General features: G+C 41.2%; 1 protein-coding gene across 1 annotated transcript in view; it reads right to left on the bottom strand.

The window, feature by feature from the left end:
* The window catches only part of abca5 (ATP-binding cassette, sub-family A (ABC1), member 5), a 90,299-nt gene that overhangs the window by 4,940 nt on the left and 64,560 nt on the right, over window positions 1-20,799 (bottom strand). The window contains exons 23-35 of the mRNA XM_055654157.1: window positions 19,070-19,240; window positions 16,748-16,861; window positions 15,094-15,231; window positions 13,178-13,264; window positions 12,233-12,324; window positions 11,700-11,820; window positions 9,123-9,252; window positions 7,577-7,668; window positions 4,736-4,911; window positions 4,438-4,513; window positions 3,436-3,530; window positions 1,842-1,961; window positions 429-581 (exon numbers count right to left, since the gene is read on the bottom strand). Coding sequence (XP_055510132.1) covers window positions 429-581; window positions 1,842-1,961; window positions 3,436-3,530; window positions 4,438-4,513; window positions 4,736-4,911; window positions 7,577-7,668; window positions 9,123-9,252; window positions 11,700-11,820; window positions 12,233-12,324; window positions 13,178-13,264; window positions 15,094-15,231; window positions 16,748-16,861; window positions 19,070-19,240 — 1,565 coding nt within the window. The remainder of the gene's footprint in view (window positions 1-428; window positions 582-1,841; window positions 1,962-3,435; window positions 3,531-4,437; window positions 4,514-4,735; window positions 4,912-7,576; window positions 7,669-9,122; window positions 9,253-11,699; window positions 11,821-12,232; window positions 12,325-13,177; window positions 13,265-15,093; window positions 15,232-16,747; window positions 16,862-19,069; window positions 19,241-20,799) is intronic.

Genomic DNA, 20,799 nt, shown 5'->3' with positions numbered 1-20,799 from the left:
TGAATCTTGTGACAATTTAACTCTGAGTCTTAATTTTATAAATGTACACTTTGCAAGAGTATTAAAACGTTAGAAATATCTGCCACCAGTGCGATTCAAATAGATCATGTTGCCGTGCCCTGTTCACTGGTACCGATTTAAAATTATATCCAATTTACAGCTTTCAATAAATAACATTGCATTAAAATGTAACACAATAGTGCAATAAATAAAGTTGTATCATTAAGATCAGAAAGTATCAGGATGTAACAAGGCAAATAAGACACAATGTGTTCAAGAAGGAACTGCAGATGCTGGAAGATCGAAGGTACACAAAAATGCTGGAGAAACTCAGCGGGTGCAGCAGCATCCTTCGCTCCATAGATGCTGCTGCACCCGCTGAGTTTCTCCAGCATTTTTGTGTTAATAAGACACAATGATCATTTTACCTTTCTTGTTGAGAAGCATGGGGAAAGATCTGCATTATTTTTGCATGAAGCTGAGATTTTAGTTGCGATTCATTTGTCTCATCTTTCAGTTTCATTTCCAGTGTATATCCACCACCATATTTGCTCTTTAAATGCTGAATGGAGCCAATACACCTGTTGGCAAACCAAGATAATCCACATTTCACTTGTCCTACCAACTCTTGTATATGTTTTATTACACTACTAAACACTGATTCTGACACAATAGCATTGTCACATCTTCATTCAGTTCAGTTTTGGTACAAGTTAGAGCTAGTAGAATTAAGACAATCTAAGCTACATATAAACATATCATGAGCCAGCACTAATGCGCAAAGTAACATCACTTCCAGTACGTTCACACCCCACAGCATCCATCAACTGACACCACAAATTCAGGTTCATTCAGCAGCAATCTTTTTTTGTTTTTTACACAGTTAGTTATGTGCACATACAATTACCAGTATTCAATGTTGCTATCTGTGTTTTAGCAATTTATAAATTTCAAGTAAATAAAGGTACATAAATATTAACCGACAAATTAATAGTGCTTGCAAGAAATGACCAACTAAAAGCGCTTTTAGTGATTCAATGGTAGACAAAAATGCTGGAGAAACTCAGCGGATGAGCCAGCATCTATGGAGCGAAGGAAATAGGCAACGTTTCGGGCCAAAACCCTTCTTCAGACTGAACCCTTGGGAAGAAGAAAGGAAGAGGAGGAGTCAGGGGGCTGAGGAAGAGCTGAGAAGGGTAGGAGACAGTAAGGACTACCTGAAATTAGAGAAGTCAATGTTCATACTGCTGGGGTACAAACTGCCCAAGCAAAATATGAGGTGCTGCTCCTCAAATTTCCGGTGGTCCTCACTCTGGCCATGGAGGAGGCCCCGGACAGAAAGGTCAGATTCAGAATGGGAGGGGGAGTTGAAGTGCTGAGCCACCGGGAGATCAGGTTGGTTAGTGCGAACCGAGCGGAGGTGTTTGGCGAAGGGATCACCAAGCCTACGCTTGGTCTCACCCGATATAGATCAGCGGATGCAATAGATGAGGTTAGAGGAGGTGCAGGTGAATCTCTGTCGCACCTGGAAAGACTGCTTGGGTCCTTGAATGGAGTCAAGGGGGGAGGTAAAGCGACAAGTGTAGCATTTCTTGTGGTTGCAAGGGAAAGTGCCTGGAGAGGGGGTGGTTCGGGTGGGAAGGGACGAATTGACTAGGGATTTAGTGATTCAATGCTCATTTGCCTCCTTTATGGTGGCATTTTGTAATCAAATTGGCACCAAAACCAAATTAAAGTAAAACTGCACGACTGATGCCATTAAACACCTGCAGGCTCTACACACATTACTTAACACGTGATCTATCGTCTACTCTAGCAAGACTATTTCACAAAGGAAGTACCGCAGTTGTCCCGACACCATGATTGCCACGCGGTCACAGAGAGCCTCAGCTTCCTCCATGTAGTGGGTGGTGAGAATAGCGCCGCGCTGTCTGTCCTTAAACGCAGCACGAATTGCTCTCCTGAAACGTACAAAAATAAATGGTCTCATATTAAACTTCATTTACAAATTCAGCATTCGTTGGACACATTGTGCAAGTCATAAAATAGTATTAGTTAAATACAACCCATATCCATAAAAATTAATTTTCTTTAAGAATGGGAAAAATTTCAGTTTCATTTCCAGTGAATATCCACCTCCATATCTGCTCCTTAGGTGCTGAATAAAGCCAATGTACCCATGTACAACTAAGCTAATCCATATTTCACTGTCTTACTAACAGTTTTGTTTTTAAACTGTATACTTTTTAATGCCTATTCCTAAGCAACATTATCACGTCTTCACTCAATTCAGTTTCACTACAAGTAGCAACGAGTAAAATCCAGGCAATCTCAGCTACCTATAAACACATCATAAACTGGTACTAGTTAGCAATATTACATGTATAAAATGTTATTTCTCACAATTCACTTGTCATGTTTATCTGTGAATTTGTACTTTCTACCTATAGCATTATAACTTACATCTACACCAGTTCCTGTATTTTGATATTGTACCTTTACAAAAGGGGAACGAGTCAAATTTACCAGAACTAAAATAAGTTAAAGTCAAGAAAAGGGAAGATTTTGAAATAGTTGCAACAGATTCCACTTTTCACTTTCAAATTATAGGAAATCCAGCTATATCCATAATCTCAAGGGCAGCAGTAAATTGTTTCAAGAGTATGAAATGATATGCAATAAATATTAAAGGCCAGACAACCAATACTGGAGATGCAACAGATGTCACTCATTGTTTACAACTAGCATGCTGGAACCTGCATGGGGTAAGCCCGTGGTCCCACAGTGTCAGTAGATGGTTGGTGCACTGGGGCACCTGTGTCGGATGCGTAATGCTTGGTCCTCTCATTATCTATCTCTGAGCTGAGGAGTTAACCCACTCCATCTCAAATAAGTAGTGTCCTGAAGTGGAAGGCCTCATCTCGAGAACAGATGCAGTGGAGAGACGGGGAAGGGGATGACAGGAGAACAGATGGGAAGAGGTGTGCTCCAGATTGCTAGATCCACCTATCATGCCCCAGATCTTGTCCCACCAATCCTCTTTATACTGGTTTGCTTTCTTTTCAGTCCAGAGGAGGGGTCTCGACCTAAAACATCGTCCATCCTTTTCCCTTCACCGATGCTGCCTGAGCTCCTCCAGCAGAGGCCCCATACCAGCACATGTTCCAAGTTCCTTAAAACATCTGAGGGAGCTGCTGAAGGGGGAGGTGGTCCCTGCTTCAATGGCCGGGAAACTAAGCTCTGGGTGTGGGGGAGTTGATTCAGCAGCTGGTCAGAAGGCCAGCGTTTAACGTGCTGTTTTGGTCAGCTGTCCCAAGGTAAAGGCAAGGATCAACAGTTGTTCCTGGAACAGCTGGACCAGCCCGACATAGTCGGCCTCCATTGCCAACAAAGTGCACTAGATTACTTTTAAAGTAGAATAATTTTGTTACTTACCACATGAACTGTTTAGCTTTAGGATCCATACCAGTGGATGGTTCATCCATTAACACAATCTGAGGATTGCCCAGCATACACAGTGCAAAGCACAACTTCAAAAAAAGAAAATAAACACGTTAATTTATAGCACATTCTTATTAATGCGCAATTTAATTATCGGTGGCAATAGTCATGAAGCTGAATGTGCTCCTATATCTAAGATCTCAAAGAACAACAGCTAACTAAATGGGTTACAATTTTGCAAACTTCCATAAAGTAAATATTTTAAGTGATTTAGGGAACCCCTAATTGTTTTATTGTAAATCTTTGTGTGCGTGGGAAATGAAACGCATTGTTTTTCATTTGACGCCCAGTCTCGGATAATAAAAGAGAACACAGCAGATGCTGGGTAATGCAAGATAAACACATTGAAAAACTCAGTGGATTAGAAGTCATTGCAATATAGGAATATAGATGTAGCAGGGTTCAAATAAGCACATGATGAATGCCATTAACCCCAAATATTCATCCTACTTTCCACTCAGCATGGACTCTGCCTTACATGTAAAACAGTGTCAAGGTTTTAAATTTACATTGTAAACATTCAGGTGAAATCTATCAAACTGAAAACTAATTTATTTAGTTCCCATTCAGTCAGAAACATGTTCAACAGGAACGTGCATTGTTTCTCCTTCATACCCCTCTGATAGTGTTTGTATCACTGTTGTGATTCTGAGCGACTGTTGTTCACACGGATATTCTCTCTGGCCTGGAGAGAAACCTGATGGTCTGAGAATTCCTTTAACATCTCACAATAAACTACATTGTTAAACAGCTTTTTAAATAAGGTTCTCAAAAAATCTTTCTAAAGATGGCCAATTCCTCCACTGGTGAAGTAATGAACCAATTGGTGTAGTATTTGTCCAGAAGGCAGAGTGTTCCAGACCCAGCCACCTTGATACAGGACAAGGCCACATTCATTCAAGATAAGGCACATTCAAACCACCAGCACACACATACTTTTCTCTTTATTCCAGTGGAGACTTGCTTTGTTGGTTTATGAAGATGCTCCCTCAGTTCAAGTGCTTTTACAATGCTGCCAGCAATAAAAAGACAAAATTATTCCTGTTTTCAAAGATGTTGAATAGCAACTCAAACACAACATGTTTATCTAGGTTCTATCTCTATCATTGCTTCATTTGTAATTCACATACAACCTACTGCAGCAAACTCTAAAAAGTATATTGAAAAATAATTACCGATGATTCATTCTTGAAATTAGTCACAGGTTTACTTTGATCTTTTGATGTTTCCTTACCGTTTAATAGCACTTGCTGCATCTTCTTTAGTAAGTCCTTTGATAGCTGCATATATCTCCATATGTTCTTGCACAGTAATCTTAGACCAGAGTGGGTTTATCTGTGCACAATAGCCAATGGTCTCTGCAGAGCTTTCTCTCTGCAAACCATCAGCTGAATAATCACCCATCAGCACCTACAAAAGAAGCATGTTCAAGTTATGTTCTAACATGGAACTAATGTTGCTCTGAAGTGTAACTGACCTAAAGTTCTGTTTGGCAACACAAGGAACTGCAGATGCTGGAATCTTGAGCACAACACAAAGTGCTGGAGGAACTCAGCGGGTCCGGCAGCATTTGAGGAAGGAATGGATGGATGATGTTTTGGGTCAGGACCATTCTTTGGACGTTTTGGGTCGGGATCCCTCCAGAGATGCTGGCTGACCCTCCAGCACTTTGTATTTTGCTAAAATTCTACTTGATAAGTTATACCATTAAGTCATAAATTAATACACTTTGAAAGACTTTTGATGATTTTGTTTGTTAGTGGAGAAGATGGTGGGGTGGAAGGGGATGGGAAGAGATTGGCTCGTGGTTGTGGTAAAGGATAATTTGTTGTGAGATGCTCGAGACGCCAGATGTTCATACATCAGAAGATATATTTGACCCTAAGATACACAAAATGCTGGAGTAACTCCAGGCAACATCTTTCGGGTCGAGACCCTTCTTCAGTCTGAAGGATTGCTTGTGGTCACTTTACATAAATGCAGATAGTTGATACTGAAGTTTTAATTGGCAATCTCCTTTGTTACAAGTCTGCAGAATGAATATCCTGAATAAAGGATATTGCTCTGGTCGGATGTACAATAATATGATTACTGGGAACCGTACCTTTCCACGTAAATACTGGTGAATGACTGGGGGAAGAGGTGCAGCACTGTCAATAATTCAACTACAGCACACGGATGCATGAATAGAGGAAGGATTAGGGAAAAGACTCATAACAACAGAAGCAGAACAAGAAGCTTGTTGGGCGGAACACTTTAATGCAGTAATGAATAGAGCACCGCCCATAATAAAGGCTAACACCCAACAAGCAGATGATGACCTGAACCTTAGCACCGAACCACCAACTAAGGAGGAAAATGTTACAGCCATTAAGTCTCTCAAAAGTGGAAAAGCCCCATGCCAAGATAACCTTAATGCAGAACTGTTCAAGGCAGACTCAGAACTTGCAGCTGAAGTATTTGTGCCACTTTTCACAGCTATTTGGGCAAGGAAGGATATACCTGATGACTTGTCAGAAGGAGTCATTAGGATACCAAAGAAAGGCAACTTAAGAGAGTGTAACAATTGGAGAGGGATCACTCTTCTATCAATTCCAAGCAAGATTCTGGCAAAGATTATTATACAACATATCTCAGAAGTAGTAGACAAACAGCTCAGGAAAGAACATGCCAGATTTCATGGTGGGAGGGGATGCATTGACCAGATATTTGCCCTTCGTAACATTATAAAAGTGCACAAAGTGGCAGAGACAGATATACATCAACTTTGTTGATTTTGAGAAAGTATTTGACAGCATCCACCTAGACAGCCTCTGGTACATACTACGAATGTATGGGATCCCACAGCATATGGTGGAAGTTATTAAGAGTTTCTACACCAACTTCTCTTGCAGAGTGGGGAACAGTAACCACGCATTCCAGGTGAAGACAGGAGTACAACAAGGGTGTGTGATGTTGGCGTTACTCTTCAATATTGTCTACATTTTATTAGTTATTTATGTTATGACATCGGATGGAAGCTGCATACCAAATCTCGTTGTGCTTATGTGCAATGACAATAAAAATATTATTATTATTATTATTGATTGGGTGATGTGTCAGACAACCGAAGACCAAGCAAGAGGCATATGATGGATCCTTTTCTCAGCATTGGAAGACCTTGATTTTGCTGATGACTTGGCTCTGGTCTCCCACACTCACAAGCACATACAGGAAAAAACATCCTGTCTCAGTGACAACAAATTGGCCTGAAGATAAACCAGAAAAAATCTGAAGAATTGACACTAAACATCCAAAACCCCTTGACAATCCAAGTGAATGGAAACGATCTTCCCATAACTGAGGAGTTTACCTATCTTGGTAGCAAAGACAGACACGATGGCGGAGCACACAATGACATCAAGAACCGGCTAAACAAGGCTAGGAATGTTTTCAGGATGCTAAACAATGTATGGAGGTCCCAGCAATGCAGCACCAAGACCAAGCTGAAGTTATACCGGAGCTGTGTCCTCTCCACCCTCCTATCTGGCTGGGAATGCTGGAGAATGACAGTGAGCGACATCAACCAGCTGTCACTTCCATACTAAGAACCTGAAAAGAATCCTTCGAATATTTTGGCCAAACACCATATCCAATGCCAACTAGAGAGCTTGGATCATCATCATGAGAAGGCGCTGGAACGGGATTGGCAATATACTGAGAAGAGAACCAGACAGCATCCCAAGAATAGCCCTGCACAGGGAAAAGGAAAAAAGGGAGACCCAAAACCACCTGGCGTCGAACTGTAGAGGAGGGAATGAAAACAATGGACCGGACCTGGGGTGGTGCCCAGAACAGACAGGAGTGGAGGACCTAAGCTGCTGCCCTACATGCCAAGAGGCATAATAGGCAGTAAGTAAAGTAAGTAAGTTTCAATTAGTTATTGTGCAGTGAGGCAAAATCGGGGTCCTTTACCTTTGTTGCAATACTGATCCACTTTATTTTGGAGCACTAATGGTACAAAGGAAAAAGAAACTGCAGGGTTGTAATGTGCTCAGCATGTTTTATACACGTCATGTTGTGGTCAACAACATACCTGACCGGCGGATGGTTCCAGGTCTCCCGTTAACACGGATATCGTAGTGCTTTTCCCAGCACCATTTGGGCCCAGTAATCCCAGAACCTCACCTGGAGAAAAATACATCAAGCAGAAAGTCTTTCATGCAAGGGAAACTTTTACTGCAGTACTTTATTTAACTATTGGTACAAGTACTGTGTATTATGGAAGAGATGCCAAATTACTTTTTGCAGCTGCTGCCGTGTGTCAGCATGTGTGGAGCAATCCTTATGCACTTTCAAACAGTTAGAGATGGCAAAAAAATAAGCAGTATTTTTCATTCTTTCATAATTAGAATCTGTGGTCACATTATGCAAATACAGCAATGAGTAATGAGGTTTCATTGGGCAATGTAACCACTCCTCTGTGACAAGGGAGAGATACAGCTGGAGGAACTCAGCAAGTTAGGCAACATCTGTGAAGGGAAATGGACAGAAGACCTTTCATGTTGGAACCCTTCTTCAGACTGAAGTGGTGGGGGGGGTGGGGGGGGGATGATGAAGCTGGAAAAGAGGTGGATGTGGGGTAGAGCCTGTCAAGTGATAGGTGGATACAGGGGAGGAGTTGATTAGCAGATGGGTGGAGTAAGTGACAAAGGCTAGAAGTGAAAAGGAGACAAAAAGGATGTTAGATAAGGAGAGGAGTGAAATGTGAAGACAGAGGGGGCGATGTGGGTGGAATGGGGCGCAGGAAGGTGAGAGAGGATAAAATAAATATACAGATAATAGAGATATAAAGACAAGTTATTTAATTGAATAACAAACACATCAGGTGATATAAAAGATTAAAAACCCAAGGTGCGAGGTGTGGGGGATGGGGAAGAAGAGGCAAGAAACCCAATTAGTCTGTAATCTGCCAACTACATGCACTTCGTTCAGTTGTTTTTTGTTATTATTTTTATAGGGAGTGACTGAGGGTAGGGGAACGGAGAGGGAGGGAGAGATGAGGTAGGGCACGGGAGAGGGGAGAGAAAAGAAGAGGGATGGTGAAGAGGAGGGGGAGGGAGTGCTGGGGGATGAGGGGGAGGATAGGGGTAGGAAGAGGGAAGGCGAGGTAATGGAGGAGGGGAGTGGGAAGAGAGAGGAGAGGAGGCGGTGAGGGGAGGAAGCAGAGGAGGGTTGGTGGAGGCTGGGGAGAGGGAGGATAACGGAGGAGGGGAATAGGGGACTGGAGGAAGAGTGAGATGGGTTCACATTGATCTTATTTTTTACAGGTTATTGCCACTTTAAACTTTAAAAACATCAGTTGCGCCTGCACAGTTGGGGGCTATGGGCGAGTGGTGGAATATTGAGGGAAAGGGGCCCATTGGGTCCCACTTGGTCTCGTAGAGGTTAAAAACCTGGGTGTGAGGTGTGGAGGAGAGGGAGGGGTGGGGGGAGGAGAGAAAATAAGAGGTAAGATAAATCAAATTGGTCTGTAATCTGCCAATTACATGCACTTCATTCAATTGTTTTTTGGGGGGGTTTTGCTGTTTGCCATCTATATTTGACCATTTAAACTATCATGCCCAAAAAAATATATTTACCTTTCCTTACACAAAAGGAAACATTTTTGATTGCCACAGTGTTTTTACTTTTTTTCTTTGAAAACCATTTGCAGGTCTGCAGCTTTCCCGAGTAAACTTTACGCATTTTATTGACCACAATCGCTGGTTTCTACATAATTAAAAAGGGAGAACATTTCATAAATCTCTTAATTAAAATGTCCTGCTTGTACTTGCAAACAGACATCCCTAGCCACCCACATACCAGTCTGTCACTGGAGTAAATCCATCAGCCACTTAAGAAAATCAGGGCATAAGCATCTTCACATCAACATTTTCACATTCATTGCACCAAACACATTTTATCTGACATTGCCAATTGCCTCTGTCATTGTCCACAAGAATATTACTTTTATAATAAACTACGCTTTAATGCAATTAGACAGAATTGCTAAGGTGGAAGGCAAGTTCATGGCAGGACAGAAAGACTGGGTGGGAACAAGAACCAAGAGTGGAAGGTATTAAGGAGAAAAATCCCTAAATTAAGCACCGGTCATCTGAAATGTCCAGTGCCCATGGGGATTGAATGAAGACAGTAAGGAACCAAAAAGGCCTAGGACCGTTAAATTCTCAAAGGGTTGTTGGATGGTGGGTGTTTGCAAAAATAAGCTGGGGCAGTCTTTGGATTGATGTAAATACCTGAATGAGAATATTACATATTAAACAGCTGTGGATAGGACATCCCAATAGTTGAACAAGCACGATAGTCAGAATTAGTTCCACCTTGGGTGCTGAAAGCGGCTTTACGCAGGTGGGGAGATTACTCTTCGAACAGATGACAATACCTATCAGCATGTTGCTCTTTTGGCAATGTGATAATTGAAAGAAAATTAAAGGCCAATCCTGGCTCCTCCTGCCAATAATAAATTGCATTTGTCCATTTTTAATTATTCTGCACTATCTTCAATTTTACATCTACAATAGAACAAGGCTTGACAGCTTGCCAGTATAAGAGATTTACTGACAGCTCTCATGACCATTTATTGATCCTGCATCGGGCACACACTGGTCAAAAGGGAAAGTTATAATTTTGAAACAAGCACTTTTTGAGTGATGAATGGAGGCAGGCTCGAAGGGCCGAATGGCCTACTCCTGCACCTGTTTTCTGTCTGACGGAGACATGTTTATGTGATACAGCCACCCGCACTGTCTTTGACGAAGTAGCACTGGTTCCTGTGCTGTGACTCTGCAGTGAAGTGTGCACTCGGTTAAGCCAGCAATGAGCCACAGTCAAAGCAACAGCACCTTTAGATGGCAATGTTTCTTCAAATCCCTGATTGACACAACAACGAAAGATGTTTTGCCTTGAGGTGTTTTGGCACCACAAGTGTCAAGGCACAACTTATATTTGACATCAATTATAGAAAAACTACTTGTAGTAATCCTTTGAATTTCATCTAAGAGCAAATGTTACCAAATTTGTGTAATTATATTCATGTAAAAATATATCATAAAGTGGTTAACAAGGGGTCATGAATACTTATTATTAATGAGATCAAAAGGTGGATTTCTGGAATAGGGTTAAAACCAGGGAAGGATGCTCCACTAGAGGAGTTTAAAAAAAAACCTCTTGTAAAGGCAAAATTATTGTTCACAGCACAGTAAGAAAATCTGATGCTAAATCCTGGATGAGTAAGCCATTCAGAATTTCACTGGCATTTTATTCTTGCACATCACATATTTTAGTTTTTGTCCAAAGTGATGCAAAATGAAACCCACAAAATAATCAATGTAAATTACTTCCAGCACAGAAAGAATTTAAAGAAAAAACTATTTTGCCAGATTAAAAACTAGGCTACAAACAGGCAAATTCATTCTATTTCTGGACTTTACATTAATTCAGACTTTAAAGATGCCATTAAAATGACGAATTTCTTGTAACTAAATGAAATATCTGAAAAGATTCAGAATATCTAATTTTAATAAATTAATGTACCGATTAGTAGATACCAATTGAATTTGTCATATTGTCAAAAGTCAGATTCTTTAGTTTGTGACATCAAATAATGTCTATATTTTGCGATACATGTTTTTAGCTGCATTAATTATACTGCAACACGATACCATAGAATCATCAACCTACACGTTTCATAAAGCAAAACCTGCTGTTTACTGGCAGATTTGACATTTTGCAGGCTGTAAATATATTTGAGGCACAATATAATTCTCAAAAGTAGTGTGGTTTTGGTTGCAGCATGCGTTGTGAAACACAGCTGTGACTAAAGTGGCAACCGTGAAGTGGGACTCTGTTTCTGTCTGTGCTAATCAAAGCTGGTTGCAAATAGTGGTTGTCATTTTCCAGGAAAAACATCAAAAAAATATTAAAGGGTATTCTGAACATTAATATCTAATTTTCAAAATCCACAAACAAATGTGAGTTTGAGCATCTAAAACAAAACCAAGGAGATGCAAGAAAGTGCAGATGATGGAACTTCAAGCAAAAGTGCCGGAGAGACACAGCGGGTCAGCGGTTGGAGGAAATGGTTAGGGGACATTTCGGTTCGGGATCCTTTCTCAGAAAGAAATCCATGTTACCACACAGTGTAATGTGTATAATACCTCCTCGCAGCTCTGACAGGTTAAAGCCTCTCGAACCCTCGCCCTCTCCGCTTTGACATCATCATCCTCATTCTCGGGTTCTTCTGTGTTGAGTTTGAATTTCCTTTTTGAAGGAAGAATTCTAAAATGAAAGAAACATTTTCTTCTTTAAAAAATAAGAATGATGCTAAATTAATTTTACCTTGAAAAAGGAATAGAATCCAAATTGAACTGTGATCACATGTTTTCCAGAAACCAAAATAAATAGTTCAACATTTGGAGAAATTAGACTATCATATTTTTTTATTTTCACAAGAAATACGTTCAAGCTAAATTTTGCCTTCCACCCTCCAGAGGTCCATGAAAACGAAGGATCCAAACCTCTGCCTCATGGCCACAGATTCCTACTCCATTGGTGTCATATTCCAAACATGTTCTGGTCTCACCCAAGCCCAGATTCATGCCATCCATGTTGTTAATATCTAGATCAGGTCTTAAGTATTTAAGAAACAGTTTTGACATGGCTATTTATTAAGTCCGTGAAGTTGACAAACCTGCAACATTTATCTGCTCGAATTGCTTTTCCTCCATGAATCTGTTCTAGTCGCCGTAGTACAAATAGTAGAACTATACACTGAATGTACGGCTAAAACACAAAACAAAATGGGTTCATCTAAGTGAGTAAAACCACCATTTGTTGTATTAGCTCATTGATTATATAACACAATGCAAAAACATAAGCTTGGAGAAAAAATGGTCTAAGTACATAGCTGCACTGATTAATATTCATGTCATAGTGACGTATGCATCAGGTGAGCCTCTTCAGTATGACAATGATCTATCTTCCTGAAGCGACCATTAGCTTATTACCCCCAAACAGAAACAACTGTGCAATGATCTTAACAAGGATCAACCTCCACACAAAAGCCTTCACTTATGAATGACAGTAGGGAAGAAAGACACAGGATTATTCAAAGGAGACCACACTTACCACGCTCAATTACAAGGTCTCTCTCTCTCTCCCTCTCCCCCTCCCTCTCCCTCTCCCTCTCCCTCCCTCCATATATTTACGGGTGTATAAAGTTAGAGGTATACAGAATCATGAGAGAAATAGAAAGAGTTAAATCACATAGACTTTTTCTCAGGGCTTAAGATGAGAAGGGAACTTGAGGGGCAATGTTTTCTCTCAGAAGATGGTGAGTATATGGAACAGCTTGCCAGAGGAAGTGATTGAGACATGTACAATAACAACATTAAGAAGACACTTGGGCAGGTACATGTTTAGACACTTGGGCAGGTTCATAGGAAAGGTTTAGCGTGATATGGGACAAATGTGGAAACATGGGACAAGCTTACATGAGCATCTCGGTCAGTATTGATCAGTTGGGCTGAAGAACTTGTTTTCATGCTGAATTACTCTACACTTCTACCTGATTTGTAAAAAACAAACTTGTATTTGACAAATGTATTCATTTCAATGATTAGAAAGTAATACCTACTGAGATGATAGTTATCAGGATATTATTTTCCCATTGCAGGTAGGTTCCTAATGTTGGGTTGGGCTCATCCTTATGATCCAGAAATACCTGTGTATTCAAGTGGCATCAGAGAACGTTGAGGTTGGCAATTTAAAGACGTGTAACATAACTGGAATCAATAATTCAATACATGCACCAAAACTAAATGCATAGGTTAAAATGCAATTGTTTATTAAGTGTAGTCATCAGATACTGCACAATAAAAGAGACTAATAGAAAGACCATTCAGCAACAAGCCATTTTGGGGTTCATCAAAACTGTTCCCAAGATTATCTAACGCTCATTTTCACAGCCCATCTTTATCATTTATACAAAGATCTTTTCGCCCAGATCCAAAGAAAGTTTCTGTCAGCCATTTTTCAATTATTATTTCCTGCCGCTAACACTATAAAGCACGAGGGTTTAAAAAAGATGTTCAATTGCAACACTGCTGTCAACGATCTTAAAACTTACCTAATTCAGTAACAGAAGGCAAAATCAAATCATTGATTTGAATGCAGGTTACAAGGGCCCTTGCACTTTAGTTTTACAACTTGGTTCTCGTTATGTACGTCTTAATGCACCATTTTTTAAATTTATGTTGCAAGTTCTGTTTCATTCTTTGAAATGTAGATTGAGGAACACAAAAAGCAAAATGTACAAACCATTTTCCTTCATCTTGTAAAGATACTGCTCTGTTACTACAGGGATATTTTGAAAGGACTTTCTTCCCAAGTATTTATCATGTTTTAATATTATCACATCAACTTCTACTAGATCTACTAGATCAACATCAACTAGAACATTGTAATTCTCACAGCACGCCTTCTGTCTATGTTCAGAACCAGTTTCTCAAAAGACCCATTTTCTATTTATATTTTCCCTGTCTAGGTCCAATGAGCTCAGTTTGAAGGAGGTGTCTGTCTCTAATGCGGTATTCAATGGTATTTTCAACTTCCCTATCAGCAGGCCCGCCCCGCCCGTTGCAGTCAGCCCACGGAGGAGGACTCGCCCCACAGGGGTGCTGCTGCCAATGGAGAAGTGGTTGAAGCAAAGTGGTCGGGTCAGAGCCCCGAAATCGACTTGAAGCCCAGAGATCGAGTTGAGCTGAGGACAAGGTCAGGTCGGGCCAAGGACGAGTGGGTGCCTCGAGGTTGGGCCGATGACAAGGTCAGGTCGGAGCCTCAAGGTCGGGTCAGAGTCTCGAATGGAGTTGGGCCGAGGACGGAGCCTCAGGGTCGAGGGGCCTTGTCACCGGGAACAAAGTGGGACCCGGTGTGGGGAAGCCACCAAGAGCTAAGGGGGGCCTGGCATAGAGGGGTGAAGAAGGGATGAGCACTTTTTGCAACTGTGTCGTTATCTTTGTGGCGGCCCTTTTGTGCATGCAAAGAATTTTACTGAACCTAGCTACCTACAAGTGACAATAAAGTATTATCATCATCAGCTGGGAACAGGCACAGGTGTGGAACACCAATGCTCTCACTGAAGAAAGGGAAGGCTACTAGACCGCCTGAACTCAGTGTAATTTGTAACAGTCCATAGCACGGCGCTTGGCATTGTTTCCCTCGCACCTGCCTCATCATTCAGAGGCCAGTTTCTCTCCCCAAGGGTGGTACCACTCAATGGCTTATGTAACACAAAACAATGAACATGATTAATCTTCCCGATGGCTAGGGTCAGAAGCGTGCCTAGATATTTTGAGTCCTTGCTGCTGGTGCGATGAACAGAGGTTTTGTGAGTCTTCCCTCATTGTGTGGAAGTGATGCTTTCTGCACAATGAGGGATTAACAACAGAACCTTGGCATTGCAGGTATATTTAATAAGCAACATCGCTGCACATATTTAATAAGCAACAGTTCTATTACACATTGACACAGGTTGCGTAAAATAACTCTTACTTTGGCTGTGAAGTATAAGCATCCTGTAATTACATAAGGAGGAATAAAGACAGAGAATATGCAGTGCAGTATAGTGGCAGCAGTCTCTTTCAGTATGAGCCGGACTATGAACACTAGACTGACTGAAGCTATGTTGATCTACAAGAAAACAGAAAAGCAGAGTCAAAAAACAGCATGAAAATATATTTTTGATAAGTTCAGTCACTATCCAATTAATAAAAATCAACATACAACTTTGAAACCCCAAAGGAAGATTAATAAATTGTTTTATTGAAACATCGGAAATTATAAAGTCAGTCAAATTTTGGCCTGGATTTTGTGGTTTTAATAATAGCAAAAATCTAAATATCTTGGAAAATCTCATAGTTGCTAACAGTGAATCAGACCCCATGGTACAGACTATAGTTTGCACCCTGTTCACCAGAATAAAGGAAAGAAGCCAAATTCAAGAATTCACATTCTCCAATCCCTCATGACTGTCCAATTTTACACCACTCAACCCAAGTAGATAATCTCCTGGACCAAGGGCCTGAGGTCGTTGTCTGCCACACCTCGGTGGTGCAGCTCAGCGACAGAATCTTAGGATTAGATAAGAATGACAATTTGTTCAGTGTCATCTATCCATGTTCTTCAGAGATGCAGGCTGATCTGCTGAGTTACTCCAGCAATGTTCTCTACAGCATGGACCAGCTGGGTCGAAGGGCCCGTTTCCATGCTTCATAGCTCTATTTCTCTGCAATCAATGACCCAAACTGTAGGACACTTACAGAGGTATCCTTATTGTGGAACATAATGGCTACCATCAGTTCCCACAAATAGTTGTTGCAACATATTGCCTGGTCGGCCTTAATTATTAATAATAGTGCCTCTACCACAAAGTTCCACATTTCACAGTAACATGCCATGCATTAGTAGAACCCACAGACTTGTTTACTCTGCATCAACATATTTTACGTCAGCAAGCTGAAGTTAACTGGAGAAACAAGAGGCTGCAGATGCTGGAATCTGGAGTCAAAGATAAACTGTTGGAAGAACTCAGCGGGTCAAGCAGCATCTGTGAAGGCTAAGGAATGATCGGTGTTTCAACTAAAGACCCTGCATCAGGACTGAGAGTGTAGAGGGGAGACATTCAGTCTGTGTAAGTGGGAGCAAGGGGTGAGACAGAGGCCGGAGGGTGATGTGTGGGGCCAGGTTTGGTGGTGGGTGGGGAATGTCGGCTGATGGAGCCAGGTGTGGGAGGGAGAGGGTTGAGGAACAGGCAGGTGGGGTGATAGCTGGATACATGAGAAAAAATACATGTAGGCAAATGGGGGAGTGAAGGGGATCAATTTCTAGCTGATTAAAATTGCCGAGCAGACTATTTGCATCCACTCTGTATGATACGCTTGGCTTGGCAAATTAAGCTCGATGCTGTGCCGAAATATAGTTGTGTAAAATAATAACTGAAGATTTTGCTTCCTGTTTGGTGATTGTGGTGATTCTTTGATGCGACCTGCAGCTTGCAAACATAATTACTGCTGGACACCCACAGATATCCTCGAATTAGACATATGCCTATCCTGAGATCATTACTCTTAAAGTGAGACTTTCTTCTTTCACAAGAAGCAACAAACTCCCAGCCACTGTTCTTGTTTTGTTCTAAGGCCGAACTTACCATGACTGAAGAGATCATAAAAAAGTCTCGAGAAGACTGTATCCGATCAAACCTGAAGGAATAAGCATAGCAGAAGAGGGTCATCGCTGGGGCCCAGCCAATCAGACACAGCATCTGGAAAACAAGAGAGATCAGAGAAGCGGAGACAGCCACTGGGTGTGCCGTGCAGGCCAGTGCTCATCTATGCATCAATATCCAAGTCCATGCAAGGTCAGACTCTCCCAGACAATTCAATTAGCTTCAAAGTGTACCCAAGAGACCTCTAATACCCTGATGGACTTGAGTCACCAGAAATAAAACTCACAAAATTATATTATGGAATTCCTACATTACTTAAGTGCATCTCATTGTACTGGAAACTGATTTTTACCGGGAGATTAGCAGTGGCCTTTTAAAGAATACTGATTATTTACAATGAAATAAAAACAAAAAAACACTGGATACCAGGTAGTCAAACAACTGGAGACACAAAGAACTGCAGACGCTGGAAACTAGAGCAAAACACAAAGTGCTGGAAGAATTCTGCAGTTCATGCAGCATTTCAGAGAGAATGGACAGACGATGTTTCGGGTCAGGAACCTTCTTCAGTGTGAAACTCCATTCGTCCATTTCCCTCCACGGATGCCGTTTGACTCACTGAGTTCCTCCAGCACTTTTGTTTTTTTTGCTCAGGCAGCCAGACAGCATGAACTCAAATAACAACAGAGTGGACGTTTCAGATCAGCACTGGGAAAGAGATGAAAGTAACTTTAAGTTGCAGAAATAGTGGTGGGAGGGATGGAAGGAACAACTCTGTGATTCACACAGAGAGTGGTGAATCTCTGGAATTCTCTGCCACAGAAGGTAGTTGAGGCCAGTTCATTGGCTATAGTTAAGAGGGAGTTAGATGTGGTCCTTGTGGCTAAAGGGATCAGAGGGTGTGGAGAGAAGGCAGGTACAGGATACTGAGTTGGATGATCAGCCATGATCATATTGAATGGCGGTGCAAGCTCAAAGGGCCGAATGGCCTACTCCTGCACCTATTTTCTATGTTTCTATGTTTCTATACGGTGAGACCAAATCAAATGGGTTAATGGAGAAATTAGCAGCAGTGATGTTTTGCCTGTGTGAGTATATTAGCATGAATTTTGAATATCAACCACACTGGGCACCTGGTGGTTTTAAATTATTCCTGTCAAACAAGCTGCTTGTGTGCCAGCTTCATCCCAACGTAGTCCTCTGAGATCCAAGGGTGTCATGAGAGTATCAGGAGTGTTTTATTGCCATATGACCCAAAATGGAACAAATGAAATGCTTACTTACAGCAAGGGGATATCAGGGGCCTTTCTCAATCTCTAACCTCCTGACTGTGGTCTCAAACCTGTCCCTTATCTTACCTCTGCATTTTGCCCGGGCCAATTTCCATGCAATACAAAGTGCTGGAGTAATTCAGCGGGTCAGGCAAATTTCTGGAGAACATGGATAGGACATTTTTCAGTCTGAAGATGGGTCCCAACCCGAAACGTCACTTATCCATGTTCTCCAGAAATGCTGCCTGACCCGCTGAGTTACTTCAGCACTTTGGCTTTTTTTGTAAACCATCTGCAGATCCTTGTATTTACAATCTCCATGCATCTCTTTTGGCAGCCAATACTGTCTCTACACACCCTTCAGTTTTGATTCCCACTGGGCTGTCTGCAGGAGTTAGTGAGATGTGGTGTGGCCTTGAACGTTGGTCCTTGAAGGACCGCACCATTCACCTCTACAACCACTGCCCTTCCCTGCCCACACCCTGCTTTCAAATGCTCTCTGACACTGCCCCAAGCATCATGTTCATTTTGCACCATTTGGGATGGATTCGGGGAAGTGAAAATGAACGGGGACAGCAGGTTTCCTTTTCTTATGGATATCCATAAATCAATCAGGTTGCCTAATTAATTTATTATTGGTTAATTTAAATTATTGGATGATTTAACTTTAAAAATGAAAATATTTAGTTCAATACTATTTTATTTCAATAACTCCAGTAATAAAGTACACTTATCCCATTTACAGATGTTATCAATCTCCGTGAACGTGATCCATTGTGTTAACAATACATTGATTAATTTGCTTCAGTATCAGTTTTTCTATTAATGCAAACCTTTGAAGAGTTTATTGATTTAACCTAATGCTTCATCCATTTCCCCACTGCAATCCACATAAATAGCTTACATTTATTTTAACTTCTTTTAAGTGAACATTTCAGTTCTAATAATATTACATTTGATATGACTATTTGGCCTGTTCAATTTAATAGTTAATTTACAAAACTAAAATGACCGTACTAATGATATTACTTACCATTGAAATTATAGCACCCAGATGAAACAAGAATGTGGAATTAAATGCAATCACAAAGCCAAGCATGAACACAAGCAAGATGAAATACACGGGGATATCCACCAATGCATAGCCACACCAGTAGGCAGAAGGAAACAGACCAGATATCCGGAGCAGAGAGCGAGATTTAATCTGCAAATAGAAACCAGCTTGAGTTTCTCCACATGTAACTTAAATTCAAAGTGGCAGTTATCAGACCAATTCTATTCATAAATCACTCACAATATTCAGCTGAACCCAATGTCCTAGATATAGTCTTTGCTGTTTTTTCTCTCTAAAGTTATTCTTACTGGATGGATCTTGCACAAGTGTGACACCTCTCCAATGTTCTCTCGTTTGGTTCTCATTTTCTTTCATTGCAAATTCATTATTTATTTAATTTGATCGCCGAGCGAACACCTTGACTGCATTCTTGAAGTAATGGTACCCAACAAAAAAGATCAACATGCTTGCTATTCAACATAATCAGGATCTTCAGTGTGTACCTCAAGTCTATTTCATCTATCAGACTTTTTATTTGAAGCGTAGGAAGCTGAAGGTGTACAAAGTGCAAGGATAAATTGAATACAAAGTCTGTTTCCCAGGGTAAAAGATTTAAAAATCATGGATTCAAAAACTAGAGGGCATCAGCTTAAGGTGAGAGGAGAGAAATTTAAGAGGGACATTAGGGGCAACTTTTTCCAATTAGAGGGTAATCTGTACCTGGAATGTGCTGCCAGAAGATGTTATGGAAACAGGTACAATTATGATTTCAAAGACACTTGTAAAGGTATATGAATAGGGGGGAGAGGTTTAAGAAGGATATGGGCCAAATGTAGGCAAATGGGACTAGCCCAATATGCCAGCACAGAGAAGGTGAGCAGAAGGGCATATGTGTATAAAGTAGGTGTACAAAATCATGAGAGTAATGGATCGGATGGACACAGAGACAATCGAGAACCAGAAGGCATTGGTTTAAGATTTAATAGGAATCTGAAGTGCAGCTTTTTCACACAAAGGGTGGTGGGTGCATGGAACCAGCTGCCAGAGAAGGTAGTTGAGGCAGGGACTATCGCAATGGTTAAGAAGCAATTAGACAGGTACCCATTTCGAGGGATATGGGCCAAATGCAGGCGTGGGACTAGTGTAGATGGGACATGTTGGTCAGTGGTGGCAAGTTGGGCCAAAGAGCCTGTTTCCACATTGCTAAACTCTATGACAATGTCTCTTCACCATCTATGTATCTTCACCACCAGACCACACCCTGTTGATTCTTATAAACAAAACTGCTTCAGCCTGGGTTTAATTGCTACACTGAGAACAAAGTGCAAAGATAAAAGTCTTGTGTCTGTATCAACAACATGAAAAATGTTTTAACTGTAACATGGCCCCATTGTTTTTGATCAAACGATACAACTTCCTGTCAGCATCATGTCCCAATTTCTTGTGACATTGGCAGCGACTTGGCTCATCGAGTTCGCCAGCTCCGCAAACAATCCACTTCTCGGAAACCTCAGCCTTCACCCATGCCAATCAGCACCCCTGTATAATTCTCCCACCAGCCATCAACATTGGAATGATTGATATTTGCCAATTAAGCCATCAGCCAGCCTATCTTTGGGAGTTGAGGAAACTGGTGCGGCCGAGAGAAACCACAGCACTAACCACTGCATCATAGTGCTGAACATAAGAGGTAGAAGCAGTGCACCTTT

Source organism: Leucoraja erinacea, chromosome 23, assembly GCF_028641065.1.
Source record: "Leucoraja erinacea ecotype New England chromosome 23, Leri_hhj_1, whole genome shotgun sequence".
Lineage (NCBI taxonomy): Eukaryota > Metazoa > Chordata > Chondrichthyes > Rajiformes > Rajidae > Leucoraja > Leucoraja erinaceus.
The sequence above is the reverse complement of the archived record's forward strand: the minus strand, read 5'-3'. Positions and strand labels throughout refer to the sequence as shown.